This window comes from Perognathus longimembris, chromosome 3 (genome assembly GCF_023159225.1).
Source record: "Perognathus longimembris pacificus isolate PPM17 chromosome 3, ASM2315922v1, whole genome shotgun sequence".
NCBI lineage: Eukaryota > Metazoa > Chordata > Mammalia > Rodentia > Heteromyidae > Perognathus > Perognathus longimembris.
Genome location: NC_063163.1, coordinates 88,387,872 through 88,404,630, shown reverse-complemented (window position 1 = coordinate 88,404,630; position 16,759 = coordinate 88,387,872). Strand labels below are relative to the sequence as shown.

Sequence of the window (16,759 nt, the reverse complement as noted above, 5' to 3'; positions counted from 1 at the left end):
CGCAGCAGCCACCACCCAGGAAGCGAGTTCTGGAGCCGCGTGGGATCAATCACTCACCCCTGGCCCTGGGTCCATTCCTCCACACCAGGTCAGGAGAAAAGGCCATGGGGGCGGGGGGTGAGGGTTCCTCTATTCATGACCGGCTGTAATTCACTCCAGAAGTATGTGTCTTTTAAATATTAAACGTACTTCCTCATAGTCACTAAAGGACAGCCTGGCACTAGGTCCTGAGAACACCTAACGCTTCCATTCTCTCAAGAGCCCGGCTGTCCACCGTCTGACCCCAGACGGGGTAAGCCCCACTGGGTTATTCACCACGTGTTTGTGGGCACGCAGAAGTAGCGCTCTCTTCAGATCTGAGCTCAAATACGACAGGACATTGTGTGTTCCCTGGCTGAAGTACAATTCCTGACACCATTTCCATAATGGCAGGATTTACATACAGATGACACATCAATAAAGCCCTTCTGCGACCTGCTAGGAGGCTCCTCCAGTCAGCAAATCCCACCAGGGGCTCCGTGAACCTGCTCTGGGTGGGAATGTGCTATCTGGTCTCAAGGGTGTCAGCTGTGCAATCCAGCCTGCCACAAAATGAAATGTAACTGCTGACATGAAACCACCAGAACTGAGAGGTTCTGCTGTGTGCAGTGCGGGAAATACCCAGTCTTAACTTCTCATCCAAGCCACAAATGGCCTCATTTTCTACCTGTTTTCTTTAACCTCACATAATTGCAATTACTAAGTGAGCACCAAGGGCAGGAAGTGATGGATACACAGATTGCCAAGCGGAAGTGGGTCCAGAAGAGAAAGAAAGAGAGAGAGAGAGAGAGAGAGAGAGAGAGAGAGAGAGAGAGAGAGAATCACTCCATAACCCAGCCACCTTTGACCTCAAAGCAGGAAGGACGCCCATTTGTAGGTCTGCATGCAAATTGCGATGTAAGTGGAAAAGCCACCTCAGGTCACGTCTGGTGGAGAGGTGGGGCAGGGGACAGGTTTCAGGATCACCTTTCCTTGTATGTGAATGCTGTTCCCAGACCTCCCCTCCCAAAGGGAGATGCCCAGAGAAGAAACCCCAAGCCAGCAGCAAAGCCCCTGTATACTAGGCACCTGCTGGGCATGGCCCTGCCAGTCCCCAACAAAATACCTGTGCCCTCCAGGGTCTCCAGAGAGAGCCAATTAGAATGGAGGAACAGCTGGAGCAGGTGAACGAAGCCTCTGAGTCCACAGCTCCCAGCTTGGCCTGCAAGGCCACTCGCTGCTTTCCTCTTCAGGCACCCAGGGGGCGTTCTAGGGTGACCATAACCCAACACTTAAATGTGTGTGTGTGAGTATGCATATGCAAGTGCATGCATGCGTGTGTGCGCTCATGCCAATCACCTTACAGCATCCTACAAGTCTGCCAGGTCCAGCTGACCACCCTCAACCTCCCAGGCAGTCTTCCAGAATGGTCAGAACTGGCCCAGTGGCTCCAGCCTTTCCTGTTTCTTGCCTCTGCTTCCAACTCCTCCCAACCAGGGAAGCTGAGCCTGCCTGAAGCCCACCTTCCAGGACCCTGCTTTTCCCAATCCTGCCTCTACCTCCCCACGCCCCACACCTCCAGCCCAGGCAAAGCCTCCCTCCTCTACTTCTGCAGACTCCCTGCCCCTCTGCACCACTCCCCACCCCCTGCCTGACTCCCAATTCCCCACCCCTCTGTTTGTCTCTGAATTTCTTCCAGACACAAAGATGTTAGAAACTTCCTGCCATTGCCAGCTTTGGATAAATAGCTCCCACTTGCTCTCATTTTCACAATCTCAGTGCGTTTCTCTCTGGCCATTAAACAAAGCAAAATACATCATCTGGGTCCCCATCAAGACAAGTAGAACAGCCCAAGAGCGGCTCAAATGGAGGCTCTGAACTCACATGTGGGCCACACCATGCCCTTGGCCACCTCCTCAGTGAATGACCTCAGGCAGGAACCCCTAACCTTCTCCAGGCTCAGTCTCTAGGCACAAATTGTACCACATATAGTAGAAGCAATGGTGCAATGAAAGACACATTCCAAAATTAGCCGGGTACATGTGCCCATGATCATTTAAAAGAAAGAATGGATAGGATCGAATAGATTGATCTCTGTCTGTCTGTCTGTCATACCAGCAACCCCTGCTGACCCCCTACACCCAAAGCCCTTCTACATGCTTCATGGGAAGTGATGGTTCACTCCACAGGCCCTGCTGTTGGTGGGGGTTGGGGGTGGGTCAGGGGGCCTCTCTCTGCGGTGACCCCATGGCCACCTCTGCTCTTCCCGCCACCTGACATGAGCCCATGGTGCCATCTCCTGCTGGCGATGTCATCTGGACCATGCTGCTGGCCCTGTCCCACGATCACAGGGAAATGCAGGGAGCAGGGACAACCCCACAGTGCTTGCCGCACCCAACTGCTGCCACGTTGTCACGCCTTCCAGATGCTGGAAGCCAAGGGTCTGCAACGTCTCTCTATTGTTAGAGGATGGTGGCTCTGTTCAATGGGGGGGGGACAGGTGGGGCGTGCGGGGGGCGGGGTTCTGGAATTTGACTTCAGGACCTCACACTTGCTTAGGCAGGCGCTCTTCCGCTGAGCCACACCGCTGGCTGTTTTGTAATTAGCATCAACAAGTGGCACAAGTTGCATGTTCACATATGCACACAGTGTGCCTTGATCAGACTCAGCCTGTCCATGGCTTCCCTCCACCCCCAGCCCCAACTCCCCCTTCCCGAACCATCTCAACAAGTCCTGCGTGTCCAGAATAGACTTCTCCCATGCTCCCCTTGTCCTCCAGGGCCCACACCCTAGACACAGCCTGTGCTACCTTCCTCTCCTTCATTTTCCTAAGCATGTGCCAAGTGTTCAGAAGGGCTCACTCTGGTGTTCTGCACATGCATGGACATTATTTTAATCACACTGGCCCTCATCTCCTCCCTTCCTAGTAGCTCCACATTCCCACTCTCAGGGTTTGTGTCTATGGGTGTGAGTCCAGCCGTCTCTGCTGAACACAGGGGCTGCCCCAGCCTCGGCCCACGGACAGTCACAACTGCTATGCTCTCTTGATGGATTGCTCCCCCTGTGAACAGGAAGTGACTGTTCCCCTTCTGACTCATTTTGGTTGGGAGTTGGTTTGTCCGACATGAACTTAGCTACTCCTGCCTGCTTTGGGTGTCCATTTACTTGGAAGTCCTTCATCCAGTCTTTCCCTAAGCCAATGTTTCTGAGGAATGCAGTGATCCTGACTTCCCTGCTCCTCCTCTGCTGATCTAATCATCCGGTCTTCTCCTTCTCACAAGTCTCCTCCTCTCCTGCGGGTGGGCTCCTCATGTTCACGTGGCTCCTTGTGCTCACGTGGTTCCTCCTCACGTGGCTCCTCTTCTCCTGCAGGTGGGATTCCTTCCCAGATCTGTGGCAGTGAAGCTTTAGTGGTCGTAAAAATAAGTTCAGTTTTTGTTTATCATGGAAGGATCTCGTTTGTCCTTCAGTCATGAACGATACCCTTGCTGAGTTGGTAGTTGTTAATTTTCACATCATTTCAAGCCCTCCTTGATTTTTTTTTCTATGCCTGTGCCACAGTTTGAACTCAGGGTCTTATACTCTTACTTGGCTTGTTTGCTGACAGCTAGCATTCTACTATTTAAGCCATGCCTCCAGTTCAACATTTTGCCAATTAATTCAAGATGGAATATCACAGACTTTTCTGCCTGGGCTGTCTTTGAACCTCAAGCCTATAATCTCAAACTGCTTAGTAGCTAGGATTACAGCTGTGAAGACTGACACCTGCCCCCTGCCCTTGCTTTGAGGGGTTCTGTAGAAAGAAGTGCTATCTTTCGGGGTGGGGAGGTTGTACTGGTCCAGGGACTTGAACTCAGGACCTGGGTGCTGTCCCTTAGCTTGTATGCTCAAGGCTAGCACTCTACCACTTTGAACCAGAGCTCCACTTCCCACTTTTTTTGTAGTTAATTGGAAATAAGAGTCTCACAGGCCCAAGCTGGCTTCAAAACTCATTCCTCAGATCTCAGCCTCTTGAGTATCTAGGATTACAGGTGTGGGCACCAGCACCAGGCTCTGTAGGTTTTCTGTTGTGAGTGACTTGACATTTCTCTCTTGCAGTCCTCAGTACTCCCCTTGTTCTCTCTACTTAGTGTTTCAACTATGTCGGTGGGGTGTTCTGTTCTGGTATGTGTGCTCTAGAAGTGTTCTATACCTGGGTGGGCTTTCTTTTTCAAGATTTGGGGCTGTTTTATTAAATATATTTCCTGTGACTTCAGATAGCAGCACTTCTCCTGTGCCCCTCATTTGTACATTTGGTCTTTTGACAAAGTCCAGCCATTCTTTCAAACTCCTTCCATACTTTTCCAATCTTTTTTTCCTTATCTTCTGGATTTTTTTTTACTCTATTTACCTTATCCTCAACTCCTGAAAAATCTGTCTCCCATTTCATGCCCTCTGCAGAACAGGGTTTCCAGTGTATTTTCATCTCTATGGTTTCAATTTGTGTCAGGATCTCTGTACCTTTAAAAGCATGAGCCACTGGCACTCGGCATTCTTCTTTAGATATCCTTTCAATTCCATGTGGGCTAAACAGAGCGCACGTCTGTGGGAACCTGTCACAGCAAACACACACACACACACACACACACACACACACACACGCACACACATCCTGGACAGCACTGCAGGATACTGCCTGACCTCAAGCAGGCCACGGAGGGTCCAACACCATCCATGCTAAATCTCCTCCTCTGCCCGCCCTACTTCCCACCACCACCCCTCTCCAGTGCCTCAGAAGAGCCTTCCTAACCTCCAGTCGCTTAGCCAGTGGCGCTTGATCTTGAATTCTTACTCCTAACGTGTTCATTGCGGCTTCCAGCTTGTGTGACCCCCTCCATTTTGAACTGTCTCCTTTCTCCACCCCTAAACCCCACTCCCCTTGGAGATGTCCCATTGTGGGTCCGCTTTGGGAAATAAAGTTTCACTGGAACTCAGCCACACCCACTCAAGCCCACGGAGGCCCTGGAGGCCACAGAGACCAGGAACCTTTTCTAGCAGGCCTTCCAACCCTGACCTGCTACCATGCCTGGGTCTCCAACCCATGTTCACATAGTTCTCACTATACTCACTGGATCCTGAAACTGCAGAATATAGCACATGGCAACTTCCATCCACATGCTGACCTTAGAGACGTGACCTAGATCCGATATAGCCCACAGCAGCACAGGGCTTTGTCCTGGGGACAGCCCCAGCCCCCCTGCAAGAACCTCCTGAGAAGCCTCAACGTGGCTGTGTCCCCAGGCCTCTCTGCAAGAACCTCTCAAGAAGCCTCAACATGGCCAGGACAAGCTGCTGCTCTTTCCAACTATCATGTACAAAGCATGGCCCCGACCATCTTCCCTGCATCATTCCCTCAAAGGGGCTCACCACTGCAAAGGCCCATCTCCCCCCGTCCTCCCCCCAACGGACCTCACTGCCCTGCCATTCCCTTGAAACCAGGAAGGACGGGGCCCCTGTCTCCTGGCCTCAGGGGCCTCTTTCAGCAGGTGGATGCAGCCCCTGGAGCTGAGCCACCTCCCTGCCTCTGTCGAGCCTGGTGCCCCCTCCATCTCTCTCAGTCACCCCGCTCACACGGAAATGGGACTCAGTCTCACTATCGGCAGTTATCGCGTAGGTCTGCTCTGTCAGCGAAACTTAAATCCAGCTGTGCTCGGCGTTCAAAGACACTTGGCAAATGATCACCATCCGTTTTATTCACTGATGACTCAAGGATTATTAAGAGCTCATTTCTATCCCATTCGACCCAGCAAAAGCCTCTTACCGAAGCGTGAACTGGTCTGCTACAGAGCCACTGGCCAGAGACACCAAAAAGGTGGCCGTGTCTCCTTCCCGCACGAGGTTCAGCGGAACAGACAGAGCGATGTTCTCGTCCAGGCTCACGAGGGACCAGCGCAGGTCATCCTGAGTCGGGTAGACCACCACGCTGCCAATCCGCTCCCGGGCTGGGAGCCCCTGCAGGGGGCTGTCCTCTGAGTGGATGTTGTTCTCCCACCGGCCCTCCTCCTGCAGCGGGCACTGGCCTGCCTCATCAGCCGGGTACAGGCTGAAGAAGAGCTCCATGGCCGTGCCCCCCAGCAGTGCCGGGATCTCCTCCCGGGGCTCCAGGTCCAGCCCCGAGCTGAACCACTCAGGCAACAGCTCCAGCTCAGCCACACACAGCCCTGGGGCCCCTTGCAGCCGGCAGCTAGCCGCCACTTCCCTGGCCTCTGGGAAGGCAAACATCTTGACGCAGGGAAGGTCGTCCCCAGCATCTTCGTCATCCCAGGCCGCACCAGCGATGTAAAACAAAGTCTGCACCTTGGGCCTATTGGAAAAGATGGAGGTGACCAGGATGTGAGACTTCAGCTTCCAGTTGAAGGGAAACCTCTCCGTGTTTCCAAATGGGGTGGGGGCCAGCATGAGGTCCTGGGGCACCATCTTCTCCACAGAGAAGGGGCCGTAGCTGGCGTTGACGGCAGGGGGTGCGCGGGCTCGGTAGATGAAGAGTGACTCGGCCCGGGCCTGCAGGCTGGAGTTCCGTGTGAGGTCCTGGTTGGCCTCCTTTAGGAAGAAAGCCTCCTCTGCGCTGGAGACTTGAAGGCTGGCGGGGAGGTAAGCGGGCAGAGAGGAAAACCTCTGCAGGCTCTCGGGGCCTCGGCTCGTGGCAGCTGCATGGGAAAGGAAAACAAACCAGAGTAAAGCCCAGTTCTGGAGTGCAGCAAAATATATACAACACAGCCCCCATCACCTCCCAGCAGGACACCCACTGGCCACACCACTTCCCACCCCTGGCCATGCCACTTCCCGCCTCTGGCCACGCCGTTTCACATCACTGGCCATGCCATTCCTCAGTCCCATCATATAAAAAGTCCTGTTATACAGTGCAGAAGGAAAAGACTCTATTTTCCATGGATCCAGTGGCCTTGTGTGAACAGCCATCTCCAAAGAGGGAACATTGCCTTCATCTGTTCTTGCAAAGCCCCAACTTCAAGGTTATGCTCAAAGTCATGGCCATCTTTGCAGTTTGTCGCCCTGCAGAGGGCAGGGTGCCCAATTTCCAAGCAGGCCCCACACCACTGCTTCACATTTGAAGTTCATGCTCACCCTTCACCCCGTGTGTGACATGAGCCTACGATTGCTGATATGAGCCTTCAGATCGGCATTTCCACTGCTAGGAACCTCCCCTCCTGAAATACCAGAGCTGGTATGTAAAGACATATAGCAGAGGGTGCTCTCATCAGCATCCTTCAGAACTGCCAACAAAATTAAGAGCACAGTGCTGAGCCAGATGACTGGATGTGAATCCAACAACCTGGGGCAGGGCACTTAAGTTCTCTGCACCTGAAATGTCCTCATCATTAGGCAGGATACAAATAGAAAGTCTACCTCAGAGGGAGGCCATAAGGACTAATGAGTTTATACATAAGAAGCACTGAGAACTTGTTGCCTACATAATACTTTATCAAAATATGTACCTTCTAGTAGTACATATTATTTTAATCCACAGTACAGTGACCAGAAGGAGACTGAAATTCTGCCCTTCTACAGAGGAACTAGTGGCGGCTGGACAAAGAATAGAGCTACCTGGACGGCTTACATACCAACACTGCCACAGGGGTAAAGGTGCAAAACATCTGTAAAGATATGGGTACTCTGATTCGAATGTGTCCCCCAGAGTTCCTGTGTCAGAGCTCCGATTCTCCCCAGTGAGGAACACTGGGAGGCAGGGCCTTGTGGGAGGAGTGGGGTCATGGGGTCATGGGGTCATGGGGCAGAGCTCTGGGAGAAGGACACCTTCCCTGCAGTGCGGGCTTAGCCTCGGCTGCCTTTAGTCCCTCAGCCCTCCTTCAAGTGCACCTGCGTGGCGGCCCACCTTCCCCATAAACAGAGCGGCAAGAGCCCTCAGCAGAGGTGGAGAAGGTGACACCACCACCGAGCAGCCAGGATGGAGATCGAGGTGCAGGAAATTCATCTCAAGCATGATCTGTGTCCAAAAACTTGCTTCCGGGAAAGGATTAAATAAACGCTCAAAGCCACCCTCTGTCTACCACATCAAACCACCACAGAAACCCACCAACAAATGCATGTGGTACCACACAAGAGTGGCAGGCTCACTGGAAACAGGACATCCCCAGCTGTTCAGGTGGCCTCCATCTGTGCTGACACATGCACACATGGGGGCTTCTCCCAGTCAGAGGACAGAGCCCAAGCTAATTCACAGAGGCCAGGCAAGATGAGGTTCATGACACAGAGAAGCTAAGGCAGAATCCACTTTCTCTACAGGGAAGTTTTATCTGCTGCCGCCAGCAGTGAGCAAATTATATTTTGATAATGTCAAGCTTGGCGCTTCATGAGCTGGCAAAGGGACCCCGGCAAGCTGGGTTCCTCTGTCCTCTGCAGGCAACAACATCCTTCCAGGACCACTGGTTCTGGAGAGACTTTCTCTAGAGATAGCCTTCTCCAAAACCCAGGCAGTGTCCAGGGCTAAGTGTCGACTCTTATGTATGTAGAAAAGCAGGGAGAAACTGAAGAAAATCCAAATGTCAATCTTCTCTGTCTTTATGGTAGGCCTAGCCGATTCCTTTACTTTTATTTCAGTGTTTTATACTTCGAAAATTCATTTACAGGAAATCGAAGGCTGGCCTTCCCTGTTTATTGCAGGTGAAGTCTCCCTTTGGTCTGAAACAGCCACACGAGGTTTATGCTCCTGCCCCACTATAACTCAAACAAAACACGATACAAATTTTGTTTGAAAGTTTATATGGAAGGCCATAAAGATGAGCCACCAGGCTGTCACTCTGTCCCTGAACAAGATTGCAACAGGACAAAAGGTCTTCATTCTGGAGCGTTTCATTAAGCCCTGTTTCCGTGTCTTCAGAAGTGCTCAGCCCAGGGCCTGAGAAGCTAATGTCTCTCCCTGAACCCCCAAGTGCATACAGGGGTGCCGGCCCCCACTGCCCTCTGGCTCTCCCCCTGCACGGGGTAAGCTGGCCCTGGGCACCAGCAAAGGGGACCTGAGGAGCGGCTGGCCACCTGCCACCTCCCAGGATGCCTGAGGCCGGGCGCAGGTCCGGAGAGCAGAGGCCCTGGGCAGGCCCGGGACTGTGCGGCCCTGACCGCACACACTGACCACATTCAGCATGGGGAGGAGGGCGGAGGAGGCCCTGGGAGGCCCGGCCGGCGCTGACCGCCCACAGCATCAGGAGACCGGGCTCCCCCGACAGTCCTAGTAGAGACACTGCCGGACGTGGAGGCCCCGAGGAGCAGGACATCCCCATGGCGCTGGGAACACACAAAGCTGCGGGGCCACAGGTCTGGGCAGGCCTGGCAGGCCCTGGATCCCCGAGCCCCGAGACGGCGCACCAAGCCGCGCCGCCACTTCACGCTCTGGCCTCCACGCTCTGGAAAAGACAACCACCGGATAGCGCCACACTAGAGGGGAGGGGAAGTAGGGAAGGGGAGGATGGCAACAGGGAGGGGGAGGGCGGGGGGAGGGGAGCGCGTCAGGGGGCCTCCCGACGAGCTGCCATTTCTATTTCCCTGGACAGGGCTCTTGAATTCCCTCGCAGGAACAGGTGCTGCTTACTCGCTTCCTCTGAAAGACAGCTACAGGTTTGCATCTGAAGAGGCCGGCGGCCTCTGCTCCTGGCCACTCGGGGGGGCCCCCCTCGCAGCACCTCCCTCGCGGCCACGCCTCCCTCCCTCACGGCCACGCCTCCCACCCTCACTGCCACACCTCCCTCACGGCCACACCTCACTCTTAGCCACGCCTCTCTCGTGGCCACGCCCCCGTAGTCACGCCTCCTTCCCTCGCAGCCTCGCCTCCTTCCTTCACGGCCACGCCTCCACCCTCACTGCTACACCTCCCTCGAGGCCTCCCGTCCCTTGAAGCCTCTCCTGGCTCCCTCATGGCCACACTTACCTCAGGGCCACACTTACTCACTGCACCTTCCTCACTACGCCTCCCTCGCAGCCATGCCCCTCTAGGCGACGCCTCCCTTTCCTGGTGGCCTCGCCTCCCTCGAAGCCACACCTCCCTCTTGGCAAAGCTTCTCTCTCATGACCACGCCTCCGCAGCCACATCTCTGAGCCATGCCTACCTCTGGGCCACGCCTCCCTCTAGGCCACGCCTCCCTCTGGGCCACGCCCTCTCCTGGGATGGAGGCACTTGGAGGCGAGGGAATGAGCTTATCAAAGAGAAATGGAGGGGGGGGCTGGGGATATGGCCTAGTGGCTAGAGAGAGAAATGGAGGGGATGTCGCAGAGAAAACACCTCAACCACCTGGTCGAGGAGAGGAAGTGGGCCAGGAGGGTTGATGGCAGGCTGGTAGGGACAACCTTGTTCTAGAACATCCCGGTGTGCTCCTAGAGGGGCCAGGGTCATGCTATCCAGGGCCCCCTCCCCCACAGATGTCCCTGACTGGGCGTGGGTCTCGTGGGACCCACTCGAAAGCATAGGGTGGCCTCGAGGCACCACATCCTGTGGCACCTGTGGCTCCTGGCCGCCCGCCCCATCACAGGTGAAAGGTGGGCACAAACGGTCATTTTCCTCTAGGGACAATGAGTTAACCCTCTGAGAAACAGTCAAGTGTCCACGTGTGGGTGCCAGTGCTGCACCCAGAGTAAGTGACAAATGATGAGCTGGAGCAGCCACTGTGTGCCTGTGAGGCCCAAAGGGACACAGCGAGAGCTCGGTGCAGAGTGGCAGGGGAGCCAGCCCCAGTGGGAGACAAGACAGCAAGCCAGACCTCTGGCCCGACCCCCTGTGGCCAGGGGTCCTGCCATGCACAGGCCAACAGTCCACAGAGGGAAGTGAGAAGTGCAGTCTTATGGAGACCATGGTGCTGTCTCCATTTGACCTCAGTTGGGAAAGTGGCCTTGGAGATGTCTGGGCAAGGCTGGTGTGGGGAGGGAGGCCAAGGACTTGGAACAGCAGGAGGTCCTCCCCTGCCCAGAGCGCCATCCTCCTCCTGGCTACGCCTGCCACGCTGTGTCTGCCCTTGTCTATGTGAGCCCCACACTAGCCAGCAGGGAAGGACAGCGTGGAAGAACCCCAAGGCTGAGCACCGAAGCAGGCAAGGGAGGCTTCTGTCCACACAGTGAGTCATCGTGCCCGTGCCCGGGGGATGAGAGGCTCCCCTGCCGACAAGGAAGAAAGACCCCAAAGCTCTCCCCGTAGGGGGCCCAGAACGTGGCTACTTTGTGCCCAGGTGAGGCTGCTGGTCTTGCAGGCTGATGAGCTCTGGGCAGAAGAGTTGGGCATAATAACTGAGTCACCTTTTATGGTGTGATGGCACTGCTGGGAGCGTGAGGCAGCCGGGGACCAACCCAGAGCTGGGGCCCCACACGCACCAAGCAGTCAAAACAGACCCCACTCCTGTCATAAGCAAGGCAGATACAAAGGCAGAGAAGCCAAAGGGGGGGCTCCCTCCAGATGTAGACGCGCGTTATTAAACAGGTTGTCGCAATCTCTTAGTGACAGTCATTCCGGCCTCCTGTGGGCACCGTCAGCTGTTAAACAGTGGGAAATTTTGATGACCTTGTTCTAATTTCCATTTATATTTATTCTAAATTAGACACCTTGGAGACAGTTTAAAGAAGAGCAGGGGATGCACTAAGTGATACTGACAGCACCCCCGCCGCCTCCTCAGAAAGCAGCTGGGCCACACGGGGCACAGAGAGATGCCCGGGCTGCCATCCGCTCAGCGAATGGACCACGGCAAGTCACTCAAGCATCCTGAGATTGCTGTCCCTCTCTATTGAATGGGGTGTCACGCCCTACCACCCACCAAGGCCAGGCCTCGGCCCAGTACACACTGCGTGACCACACAAGACTTTGGACTTCTCATCCATCCAGGTGAGTCCCTCCATTAGTATCCAGTAAACCAAATACTGGCAGCAGTAAGCAGGACATTAGCACACCTGTGTGCTGCCTAGGTGTTGTTCTACTGAACACATGTTCTGAGTGTGCTAACATGTACTGGCTCTTCATACATCCTATGAGAGAGGATTATGGTATTGTTACATGCTTATTACATAAATTTGTGATAGTATGATAGCTGTCGCACAGATTAAGAAGTGAGAGCACAGAGATGTCAAGACACGGGTCTAAGATCACACGGCAAGCGGGCAGGCCAGTGACCCCACAGCTTGCTCTAGATTTCAGTGAGGCAGAGGGGGCCCCAAAGATGCCTCCAGCTGATCCTAAGACCTCGGCATGTGCGGCTCAAGGAGGGAAGCGGAGCCTTCTGCCTGCCCCTACCTGGGACTGGGCCATGATTCCTCCCCCCTCCCTCCCCCTCCCAGCCCGATGCAGAATCGCTGGCTTCTCAACTGCAGCTCTGAGAACTAAGGAAGGAGGGGGTTCACAAACGCCCTCCATCCCTTCCCTGTCCAAGGCAGCCTGGAGCTGGATCCACGACCAGCGGAGGGGGAGACAAGGCAGACACTGAACTGCACCCTAAGTGAGGACACCTGGGCAGGAGCAGGGGACCCCACCTGCCCACCTGGCCGGAGGCCACCCAGCTCAGGGCTTGTGCAGCAGCACCGACCGCCACCTGGTGGCTGCTGCTGGCAGCACAGCCATAAGAAGCTACTTCCTGGTGGGTTTTCAGAGGGCACTGGGCTACCGGTGAGGCCTTGGCACGGCCTGGGCTGTCCCTAGCACACCACCAAACACGTGACCCTGTGCCCACAGTCTCCTGTGCAGGCCGCGGAAACCAACCCCACAGCATCAAGGAGGAAGGTGTCCCGGCCCCCAGGCCACCAGGGACACAATGGCAACATCCTGCAGGGGAAACTCACCCAGGAAGAGAGACCACCACTACACCACTAAGACAGACCCCATCAACACAGATGCCCATCAACACAGACACCCTCCGACACAGATGCCCACAGATACCAACACTAACACTGACACCCACCAACACAGATGCCCCCACACACACTTACCAACACAGACAGATGCCCACTGACACAGACCCCACCAACACAGACACCCACTGACACAATTGCCCACTGACACAAATGCCCACAGACACCAACACGCTGACACAGACATCACCAACACAGATGTCCACCCACACAGATGCCCACCAACACAGATATCCACCGACACAGACACCCACTGACACAGACACCCACCAACCCAGACAAACAACAGCACAGACACCCACCAACAGGGACCCACTAACACAGACAGATACCAACATAGGCACCCACCAACACAGACACCTACTGACACAGACACCCACTGACACAGACACCCACTGACACAGACAGACACCGACACAGACACCATCACAATCACCCACCATCACGAACACTGACACAGACCCCACTGCCACAGACAGAAACCAATACAGACACATACCAACACAATCACCCACCAACACAGACACCCACACAGATGCCCACCAACACAGACACCAACACAATTGCCCACCAACAGACACCCACCAATAGATACCAACACAGATACCCACATAGACAATGATAGACAGACACCAACACAGACACCCACACAGACACTAGACACCAACACAGATGCCTGTTCTGTGCAGCCTTTGCACAGCATGGACGCATATGTGGCACCTGCGCCCTGAACAGCTGCAGTGGAGGGTTACTGGCCCACCTCATAGCAGCAAGGGGGAGGAGCTCTGTCCCCCGCTTCTCAAGGCCCACTCACTCACCCCACAAAATCACAAAGTGGAGGACTCACTCTGCCTGTGTCTGTCACATGGCTTCCCCCATCATTCTGGCAGTTTGCTGGAAGGGCTTCCTGCCCTACGCAGATTCCACCTTTCCAGTCCCAACCCACACCATCCCCGACCATCCTCCCCATGCTGCCTGGCTCCTGAGGGGCTGCTGGGGACAGGAGCAGCACAGGGCCTGCGCTGGTGGCAAGGAGGCTGAACCTGGGGCTCAGGCAGCACACCTCTGGCCTGGTTCAGATCCTCACAGTCACAGAGCCTGTTTACCCCATGGTTGCCAGGGTGACGGGATGTCAGCATGCGCTCTGCTTTGTGCTCTCTCCATCTCCACTGAAAACAGGTCAATGAGGAGGGCCGGAGCCTTCCCGCAGGATCTAAAAACTGAAATGGGGTCTGGGGAACTGAGGCCCAAGGCTAGAGAGTGACTCTCCTCTCCCTGGGTCAGCTCCTCTCAAGTTCAAAGGCATGGGAAGAGCCACCCTGGACCCACACATATCCCCTTCACACACACATATCCCCACCTCCTTCTTTCACCCCCTCTGCGGGGCACATAGATGACTAGCCATCCAAGGGCACAGGACCCCACACACACACACGTAGGACTTGTGCAGAGCTCCTGGGGACACGGATGTGCGGACACACCAGGATCAGCCTTGAAGGTTCACCACCATGAGTGCAGAGCCTGCGCATCAGCTATGGTAGAGACAGGACCCAGGCACAGCCCCTCCACAGGGGCTCCTGCAGGCACAACTGGCTCCAGGGAGCATGGGAAGGAAGTGTTGTCACCGCAAGGGGCCCTGTGACCTGAGCAGAAAGGGAGAGGATCCCCACAGGAGGCCACAGCTGGACATGAGACCAACTAGAAAGTTCCTGGAAACTTGCACATGTACTCCCACAGGTAAGAGGGCAAGTGAGAAAAGAAGACACCCCCTCCTCCTGTCAAAGGAGCCATCTTCCCACCAGAAACAGGTCCTACCCTTCAATTCTTTACAAAAAAAAAGTCAGGTTTCTGATCAATACCCCTCAAATGCCACACTCCATACATGCTCTTCGCTTGCTTGGTGAGTGGATATTTTACCACATAGCTCATGTCCCGGTCACTTCTCCCACATGGCCACCACGTCCAGGAAAGGAGGGCTATGGAGCGGGCAGTCGCTTCTCATCACCAGCCCGCTCTCTGTGGAAATGGCCCAGCATGATGCCTCCCCATGGGCTTGGACCCCATGGACGCTGAGCCTCAAAACCAGCGGCCTCATCCTCCAGACTGTCAGGATCTGCACACCGGACAGGTTCGGCGTGGCATTACCCAGGCACACGTTGGCCACCAGTGCATGTCGCTGGTGATTCTCTTCTCTGACGAAGTGGCAGCTCCACCACCCAGCACCAAGGCTCACGTGAGGCTCACAGCAGGACGTGGCTTCCACTCAGACATCCTTGGTCATTGGGACGTGTCTGAGTGTCCCATGCTCTTTAGCTGATCCTTGCTGATGAACTGCTGTGCTGACCAGCTCCAGAATCTCTGTGCCCTTTCCAGTTTAGGGTAGTGATAAACAAAGGGGGGACGTTTTCCACCTATCTGTCTTTTAGGCAGACACCCAGGCTTGAAATTGCTGGTGTGCATACCTTGTCAGGATTCCAGTATCTCCCTGTCCATGGTCAACAGTTGACAACGTCAGATTTTTAGCATGGTCATCACCGGTGTGACCCTGCAGTGTGCTACTGTCATGTTAACTTGCTTTTCCCTAGTGACTAATGGTGTCAATAATCTTCTGTCTACAAACAATGAAGGGAGTTAGGGCTGGAAATGGTGGTTCACACCTGCAGTCCCAGCTACTTGGGGAGCAAAGGTCTGGAGGATAGCCATTCTCAGCCAGGCCAGGATAAAAGTTTGTGAGCATCCATCTCAACAGACAGACCTCTGTGTGGTGCTGCCTGCCTGTCATCCCAACTGTGGCAGGAAATGTAAACAAAATTATGGTCCAGGCTGGCCTAGCCTAGGCAAAAAACAAGACCATGTTTTAAAAATGATCAGAGCATGGGACTGGGAATATGGCCTAATGGTAGAGTGCCTGCCTTGCATACATGAAACCCTGGGTTCAGTTCCTCAGCCCCATTGAGCTGTGGCTCAGTGCCAGCCTTGAGCAAAAAGAAGCTCAGGGACAGTGCTCAGGCCCTGAGTTCTAGACCCAGGACTGGCAGAAAGGTAAGGTGAGGAAAGGAGAGGGGAGGGGAGGGGAAAGGAAGGGAGGAGAGGGGAGGGGAGAGTGATCAGAGCACAAAGGTCTGGAGATGGCAGCATGCTTGCCTGGCAAGCCCACCAGAGCTGTGGTACCGGAGTTCCTGGCCATGTGGATAGTGTTAGCCATGAAAGGCCCATGCCAGCCTCAACCAGACACACCAGCAGTGTCCAGCTGAAGATTCAAACCCTTTTCCTGAGTGGGATGAGCAGCACTGTAAATGGCTTCCAGGATGAGCAACATTATAAATGGCTCCAGGTGTCACTCCACCCCCAAAAGAAGGAGCCTGCTGAAAATTTACCAGAAGCATTCTGGGTTCAGAGGTTCAGGGATTGGGAATTGCAAATAAGAGATTAGGAGTCCAAACACCTGCTTCCTTCTAAGGAAAACACAAGCTTTCAAAATCCCTGGTGCCCGTCCCATAGACAGCACTGGTGATGCCCGGCTGGCATCTCCTCATGTTCAGGGATGGTGGCACTGCAGAGGCAGGCTCCTGGTCTGTTCCAGTGCATGTGTCTCCAATTTAAGGCCTCCAAACCCCAGCAGTGTACCCCAGGAATGAAAACAGGTTGGAGCTCTTTAAGGAGCAAACAAACCTGACCCTCTCTTGGCTCAGCTTGACCCCACCCCGGGCCCCACAGGGCTCCTCTGAGCTCTCTGCAGGGCAACAGGCTGGCTCCATGTGCTAATGAAAGTGGCCTCTTTCAAAGCTTGCTGGCAAATCTTATTAAAGTAATCCCCTCCCTGAACCCAGATTATTACAGCCACCTTTAT

The 16,759-nt window shown here is 54.7% G+C and overlaps 1 protein-coding gene across 1 annotated transcript in view; it reads right to left on the bottom strand.

Annotated features, from left to right (window-relative positions):
- Tmem132b (transmembrane protein 132B) overlaps nucleotides 1-16,759 on the bottom strand; it is a 131,455-nt gene that overhangs the window by 71,549 nt on the left and 43,147 nt on the right. Inside the window, exon 2 of the mRNA XM_048340717.1 lies at nucleotides 5,819-6,704. Coding sequence (XP_048196674.1) covers nucleotides 5,819-6,704 — 886 coding nt within the window. The remainder of the gene's footprint in view (nucleotides 1-5,818; nucleotides 6,705-16,759) is intronic.